Consider the following 8,607-nt stretch of genomic DNA (forward strand, 5'->3'; position numbering starts at 1 on the left):
ACAGACAAAGATCCCACGCAAGCAGAAGACCGATAAACGATCTCTGCGTTTGTTTTGACGAGAGTTGTAACTTTTGTTTTCATTGTGTAAAGATCTTATAAAAAGATTATCTTTTTTGTTTTCATTGTAACGACCGAAGTTGTAATGAATACCACAATGAATACAACAATTTTCGACGCAAACATATATGTTATGGATCCAATTAACTAACCGCTCTCTCATTTTACCTTTACATAATCTCTTTCTCATCTCTACACTATAAATTACAACCGTCAATTCTATTCAACCAACCACATCACCTACTAAGCCAAAATCCTATGCTAACACATTGGTTTATGAACTATCTTATATGGAAAGTTTGTCAAATTGTTTATAATATACGTAACTTGTATATGTATGCACACGCACATACAATGGATTATATTTGTTAGATGATTTGTAGAGTTAAAGATTTATTTCTTATAGAGTTGAACACTATGCCTCATGTTCAATTGGTAGATCTTGATTTGTGTTTTGTCTCTTGAATCCTTGATATTTAAGAGTATGTATACATTTGATTTGACAACCAAAGATTATTTTCAGTGTGTAACCTTTTTTCATGGTGGATTAGGTAGGACTGTTATTAATCTTTTAACATATAGTAAGAATGTATAATCTTACTTTTGGAGTTCATGCAATACTATTTAAAGATTTTTTCCTCCTCGCACAATGTTGTAAATAGTTTTTTGTGCTATTTTATCATAAGTTGTGCTTTTTCTTTTGAATATAATCATTAAATTGTGCTTTCTTGTTCATTAGATATATTTATGGTTTAATGCTTAACTAATTACTCAATTCAATATGCACTTTAAGTTCAAAGATGTCATCGACATATCCAACCCTTTCAATGTTTATTGTCGTTTTGATTTCATTACCTATATTTGGCATCTTTTACGTTCTTTTGTTAGTATGAGTCATAAAACTTTATTTATCTTCTTTTTGATTAACTACCAATTAGTTCTTTGTTCCTATCAAGTTTAGGCTACAAAGAATAACCAATAAAACATATTGGCTATATATCTTCTATTCATTGGGTAAATCAGAATATGCAAACATGTATATAATCTATTTGATTTATTGCAAACAAAATTTTAATTTCTTATATGAAATCCAGAGTGATGTAACTCTTGATTGAGATTCTCTAATTTGGACTTAAAAATTAACTTATATAATTCCTATAAACTGAGCTATTCAAATAGTATCTTCATATCGGTTGTGATTCCATCTTCCTATTATAGCTTCTGTAATTTTACATCTAATAATAATTTTTGCTATTCCAACAAGATGCTGGACATATATATGATATATTTGATAAGTAAATATTATATCATAAGTAAATATTATATCATAAGTAGATATGTAGAATCAATAATATATAATATATTATGAGAAAAATGGAGAACATTGGTACCAAGTTGCTTAAAGCAACTTGGTAGTGATGTGGCCTAATCTTGCCCCTACATCACACCTCGAAGATAGAGCCTCAACCACCCTTCATCAACTCCAATGTAGATGTAGGGACAAGATTAGGCCACATCACTACCAAGTTGTTTGGAGCAACTTGGTACCAAGTTTCTCCATTTCTCTCATATATTATTTACCAATAATTTCGTAAACCAAGTATTCCCTGTGCAACGCATCTGTGGTATGCTAGTTATATATAAAGGAGGATTTGTGTGAAACATCACACATTATATGAATCTCACATGATATTTGTGCCAAATTTGTCAAATATATTCTGTCCAAGAACTAGTGAAGTTATTAGTTTTATGAAGAATGGACTAACAAATTTGAATGGCTTAACAAAATTGTTCAAAATTCTGATATAGCATGTGAGGTGATAGATAGATTTAGATCAATTTACTAACAAAATAGCTGAGATATTAGAGAAAATCAATTATAAAACAAAATGTTTTGAAAACACATATTTCTAGTAACATGCTATATCAGAATTTTTAATTTTTTAATTTTTTAATTTTTTACGCACCCCTTTATACATCCGCAGACAACAGCAGTGAGCCGACGCGGACAGACAATGACCAGTAACATCACGACACGTGGCACGCCACGGTATTCCGGGTCCACCTCGTAGTTCCTCAACTTTCCGCTCCGGATCCGGTCACCGCCTGCGAAAATCGAAGAAAAACCCCAAAACCGAAGGACTCAAAGAAATCAATCGATGGCAGCAGCTAAAATGAAAAACCCTAGTCTCTCTCTTCAGAGATTGCTGAGATCACTCTCTTTCCTCATCCTATTCTCCCCCTCTCTCCAGCGATCGGCGCTGGCCGATGATATCTTCACTTCGACCTCCGGTATGCCCTAGTTCGCCTTCTCTGTTGACTTAATTTCAGCCTGTATTTGTGTAGCTGGTGCAAAAATATTCAATTGGTTGCTTGTTCGGTTGAGACCCCTAAAGATTTTATTTTGATTTGAACCCGATGTTTTTTTAAGGATTCGACTGCAGTGAAATTAACCGCGTAATAAGGTTTCTCTAAGGAGTTAGGATAAAGAATTCGTCGGAACCATTTGGAACAATTGGAGATTTTCCCTTGTTGATCATGTTGATGGTAACTTCTGGGAATTCACCATCTCGAGCAACCGATCCTCTTTGGTGGAAACGCCTTGATTTGGGCTTCGTCGTTCCATTGGAGATTCCCTCCAATATCGAGACCCTCTGCGGAGCGGTCTTGGGGCAGCTACACGTTGATAATACTGCCCTGATAATTTTGATACACGGACAGCGAGAGTCCGCTTCCCGGGTACTTCTCTTTCGAGATTTATTCGGACTGCAGTGAAATTAACCGCGTAATAAGGTTTCTCTAAGGAGTTAGGATAAAGAATTCGTAGTTTGCTGATTCTTATTTGAGAGCGTTGCGCTGTCAGTTCAATGCGAGGCCATTTTAGTGAAAGTTGGGATTTTGAGGCGTATACGATCGTATAGTTGGAAGGGTAGTATTAGGGATGAAGTGTTGTTACTGATGATTGAGCTGGTTTGCTAGGTGTAGTGGAAGGGTAGTATTAGGGATGAAGTGTTGTTACTGATGATTGAGCTGGTTTGCTAGGTGTAGATGCAATCAAGATGGAAATTTGTTACTGATGATTGAGCTGGTTTGCTAGGTGTAGATGCAATCAAGATGGAAATTTCGTCGAAGGATTATGGTGCTCGAGTAGGTTGATAATTTTGATGACCTTATTCATAGGATGATACGCATGTTGCAAAAATTTTCAAATTTATCAGCTTTGGGCATGGTAGAGTGTAAAAAATTACCAGCACGGATACAGACAACTGCTAGTCAAATATTGTTATGTCAAATCACTGTTCACAGATAAGCTCCACCTCTAAATTAATTGAATCATAAACAAAGTAGAAATACCAAATATAAAAATAAAATAAAATAACAAGAAGAAGCAGTATTAACATCAGAAGTGAAAAGAAGAAAAAGGATGAAAAGAGAAGAAAGAGGAGGGATATCAGAGGCCGAAAGGGCAGAAGGAAACAGCAGTAGACAAGAAGAAGAAAAGAAGAATAGAAGAGGCGAAGATGAAAATAAAAGAAATACAGGGAGAAATACAACAGTAGCAGCTGGTGATGAAAGAAAAGAAAATGAGAACAGATCAGAAGCACATAAAAACAAGAGGAATACAGAAAAGGATAAAACAAAGAAAATCTGAGATAAATAACTAAGGCATCCATGCGTAACTGCCTGCTATGGCATTACCAATACCGATGGATGCTTTTGAAGGTGTATGTCGATGGCAACAACTAAGCCACCGAGAAAAGAATGCAGATGGGTTGGAAGTTCAGGAACTGAAATAAGGTCTAATAATGGATCTTAATGGGTTGTGGGGGAAGCCTTTGTCAAAAAATTGAGGTGCATTCATAGTTGCTCCTTGCACTAGACACAAGGTGAGTCCTAGGTGCTAGAGACATGCTTGGGAGCAAGTATGTAGACCCTTTTTTGATATACATTAGTTTCATGAATGTCTGTGAGAACAATGGTCCTAGATAATTTCATGATATACATTGGTTGTTTCATTACGTTGTGTACAATGGGAAGCAAGTAGTGCTCAAGTCAACCTTTTGGACCGGGGTTTACAGTTCTAATTCAATTGTTCAATTGCATCATTCAGAGTCTATATTGTGCATGTTTTGCAAGTTGCAGATTAATTTAAAAGTTATGTCCATATTTCATAACATGTTGAAGATAGTAGTTCATCTCTACCCAACTTTAGTCTAATCTGAAAGTTATGTCCATATTTCATAACTTGTTGAAGGTAGTAGTAGTTCATCTCTACTCAACTTCAGTCTTCGTTATGATAATGAGAAGACTAATTACATTGAGAAAGGCCTGGAGTATAGACGCTCCTACCCCACTTCTTTCCTTTAGTCCTCTTCCCATCATTGTCAACTCTACGTGGAGATTCTTGCTGGGCACTGAATCTCTCTGTCATTATCCTGATAGGTCCATTGAGAATGTTGTTTCTTCTAATCCTGGCTGTCAGCAAAATGAGAAGTTAAGAACTCTTATCACACATTGTCATAAATATAATTATTCATGAGGTATTCTGCAGCTGTTGTGGCTTGATAGACTGGCTTTCTAAATATTAGGTAACATTAAGTTTGTTTTCAATGACTTCCAGGGCTACTCTTTAAATGGATAAATTGGGTGCCAGTCCCGAACGATTATTTTCTTATATATTAGATAATAGAATTCTTGGATAGTCATATAATTAAGGTCCTATTTGAACTGCAATTTTCTTTCCAACAGCGACCTACTCCGACAAACTTTGATTGGTTGGTCCATCAAATAATCTGTACTCAAACTTGTAACTAGGTTCATTGATCGTTTCAAGTACTCTAATTTGGAAGTACTTTTGTTAATATCTTCAAAGCATGCCACACATTCTTGAGATGTGAGGTTAAACTGGAATTGCGAATGCATTATGAACATATGTAGGGATTGAAATATAACTAGCTTGTATGTACTCTTTGAGGTTATTTAAGCCTGGTTTATGTCATCATCATCATCAGGACATTTCCCCATCAAACTTATATTTACCCTTGCTGTCAGGCAAGCTTTCTTTGGCTGAAGTTTCAGCTGACTTGATTTGGTATTTGTGTTAATTTTACCACACAACTTTGCAATACCCGTGGAATTAATTTGTCTTCTCATGATTCTTGCTTTACAGGTGCGTCACTGGGCCGGAGTTCTCGTGAACCAAAATATAAGATAGAGTTTCATTCAGCAAAGTCTCCTTTTCATCCTGTTAGTACATCTAATACTTTTTGTTTTGTATCACTTGGTTGTTTCTTTCTTCCCAGCAATGTGAGGAGTTTTCAGTATTGTTGCAGCAGCTTCAGTTATGAATTCGAAAGGACTGTTATGATTGTTGAGTTGGCTATTTTTGTTAATTTGTCTTGATAGTAGTCAGGTTTGTGCAACACAGGCGTATCAAGCAAGTAAGAGTATGGGAAATAAAAGTTGAAAGTTGCGTAATCTCTTCTTTCCAAAATCAACTAAAACTAACCCATGTGCTTGTATTCTACAAAGATAATTGTCCTCACATGCTTGGCAAGATTCAACGTACAATTTCTGTTGGTTCTTCTGCTTAAGGAATGTAATGTAATCTAAATGTCAGGTATCTAAGATCCGACATAGAGATGTCCTTTCTAATACACATAAGATAATGTAAGTTTTCAATACATATATTTTTTCTCACACTCTGCGCACATTTTGGACCAGTCCAGCTCGACATAGAGATGTCCTTTCTCATACACACAAGACAATGCTATTGAATTACCATGTTTTTTCTCAAAAAAGAATTCTACCATGTTTAATACTCACTGTTGCGTATTTGACAAGCTTTGGCTGTGACATAAGTAGAAGACAAAGTATTATGTATTCTAACTGTACTAGGAGGCTATTTTGAAACTGGAGGTTGAAAATACCAGGGCTTTCATTTTATTTCACAGGCACCTTTTGCTTGCAGTTAGTTAGACAGTGAAAACAAAAGCATTTAACTAACTACACACAATAACTAACTACACACACTAACTATATTAAAAGGGAGTGTTTTTTAAACACTGGGCTTGAGCATGTAATATATCATTTTCGAAGTCTTCTTAGGGAATTTTGTTTTTCTTTTTGCTGAATGTTCTCTCGGTGCAAGTTGAAGTATGAGATGTTATAGGGTTGAAATTGTCTTGCAGGATGACGGCCAGGAAGCAATAACAATGTCAAAGAAAGATGGTCAAAAGTATGTATGTTTCTTGCCCTCTGTGGAGCAAACCAAAACTGTGAAAACATTCACTCAACAGAACTCCAGCAGTATCATCTTAGAAACTGACCGGAGGATTAAGTTAAAGACACCAGATGAGCTACTCTACGTGCTGAAAGATAAATGTTTCTACAGGGTGAGGGATTGTCATATGAAATTCCAGTCATCTCATTAAATGAACTTCTATTCACTACTGCTTACTTTTACATTCATTTGTAGCATGAAGGTTGGTGGTCGTATGAATTCTGTCACCTGAAACACTTGCGGCAACTCCATTTAGAAGATGATAAGGTAAATTCTTATCCAGAGCCACAGATATGAAGTGCGATTGATCTTTGTACTATAGTTTTTGTTAAATGAGTAAAAATGAAAAATGGAAACAATTCATTAAGTCACAAAGCAAGAAATACACAACTTTTGGTTGCGACTTAGTCACAACCCTCATTTGAGCAGCTTTGCTTAAACTTGAATACATATTTTTCATGAGTCTCATGTTAATTATATTCTGTGGTACTGAATCTGATGTTTCCTGAGTGTTAAACATTTGCATTGTCGTCTGCATTCCTTCTAAATTTCTTTATTTTCAACGCTGATTTCCAGCTGTATTTTTGTTCTGTTAAAACATGGATTAACTGCTGATAGACCAACGGTATTGTAGTGGATAGACCTCCTGAGCTCTATTGGTGCAGAAAGATCTCATGTACTATTGCCCAAGTGCGCCTGTAACCCCTGAGTGAACTTTTCTTGACTCTTTTTAAGTCTTAAACGAGTCAAAAAAGTTCACTCTGTAGGATCTATCACAATTGGGCTATAGTGCAGGGGTCTGTCTGCAATTTACCCTTAGGCCTTGTTTGATACCGTGACTGAGTGGGAACGGAATGACCTTGTTTGGTAATTGGTACCATGACTGAGTGGGAACGGAATGACAATTTCCATCTCATTCCTTCGTACCAAACACAACCTCATTTTGGAAGCTAGAATGCATATTCTCACTTCTTCATTCCCACATTATGTAGAAACAAGCATTCTCAATGACATGGTAGGGAATGGGCATTCTCACTTAAGTGTGAATAATTAAAAAAAAATGCATCACTTCTAAGCTCCAAGTATGTCCATTCCCGCTTCATTTTCTAAATTGCACCCACACAAGAATGGAAATGAGCATTTTATTCTCACATTAATTTCATTCTATTACTTGCTTCAATCCATGCTCAATTTACCCGATTCCGACATATCAAGCGAGGCATTAAAACATTGATACCCTCTCAGTTACAAAGGAAATCACAAGGTTATTTATATAATCTCCAACTGTCACGGATAGGCATGCTGATTGATGAAATCACACAACAACAACAACAACAACAACAAACTCAACAACAACAACAACAAAAAAGACATACACTCCCTACACAATTTATCAGGTTGCTAGAATTGAGCAAACACATCTCAAAGTATCACATCAGTCTCCATGGCCAGAGTCAGTTTTTTTAATTAATAAATGTGGAAGGAAATTAATATTCTAGTGAGAAGTAATATTATGATCATTTAAACGTCTTGTTTCAGTCCAATCATGTCATCTATCTCCTGCCCTCCAAACTGCTCATGGATGGGGACACCATTTAAACAACATTCAGATTTATCATTTTTAACAGACTTTATTAATCTCAATTTCTAACTGTGCATGTGCTCAGAGATGTACCTGTTGATGTGAGGCTAGAATTTCTGCTTCCAACTCAACCTTCTATACAAAAGTCTCAATCTATAAGCTAAGGTCCTGAGGAGATAGTCAAGTTGCCATTTTTCATTCCCAACAACGTACTTGCCAGAATCACTCCTAATGGCGATGACCATTAGACTACATTCACATTTCACACAAATATTGTAGTTTCCAATATATGTGAATTAATTCAAGAAACTCTTTTTGATTGTTGCATCACATGATTCTTCTATCCTTGATGATAGCAAATAATCCTAAATATGCTGCTCGGCTTTCTTGCAGGCTGTTCAGGAGTTTTATCTTGGACTATTTGATTCTGAAGCAACAACAGCATTCAACCAAAACCATTCTGATACTGCGATGCTAAAAGATCCTCGTTCCAAAGACGCCTCTCAAAGGTCAAATAAGCATCTAAACAAAATTGTCACAAAAAAGGTTCTTTTAACTGATTACTTAACAAATTGACAGGTATCATGCTCATCAGTACACAAATGGGACAATCTGTGATCTTACCAATCAGCCCAGAGAAACCGAGGTAACAAATCTATTGTAAGTTGTATTTTTTTCTTGGA

At 35.9% G+C, this 8,607-nt stretch overlaps 1 protein-coding gene across 1 annotated transcript in view; it reads left to right on the forward strand.

Annotated features, from left to right (window-relative positions):
- LOC109841187 (protein OS-9 homolog) overlaps window positions 2,089-8,607 on the forward strand; it is a 7,266-nt gene continuing 747 nt past the window's right edge. Inside the window, 6 exon segments of the mRNA XM_020410083.1 lie at window positions 2,089-2,351; window positions 5,230-5,306; window positions 6,251-6,454; window positions 6,538-6,609; window positions 8,318-8,433; window positions 8,504-8,607. The exon segment at window positions 8,504-8,607 is cut by the window's right edge and continues 112 nt beyond it. Of these exon segments, the coding sequence (XP_020265672.1) occupies window positions 2,219-2,351; window positions 5,230-5,306; window positions 6,251-6,454; window positions 6,538-6,609; window positions 8,318-8,433; window positions 8,504-8,607 (706 nt within the window). The 5' untranslated portion in view covers window positions 2,089-2,218.

Source organism: Asparagus officinalis, chromosome 5, assembly GCF_001876935.1.
Source record: "Asparagus officinalis chromosome 5, Aspof.V1, whole genome shotgun sequence".
NCBI classification, from domain to species: Eukaryota; Viridiplantae; Streptophyta; class Magnoliopsida; order Asparagales; family Asparagaceae; genus Asparagus; species Asparagus officinalis.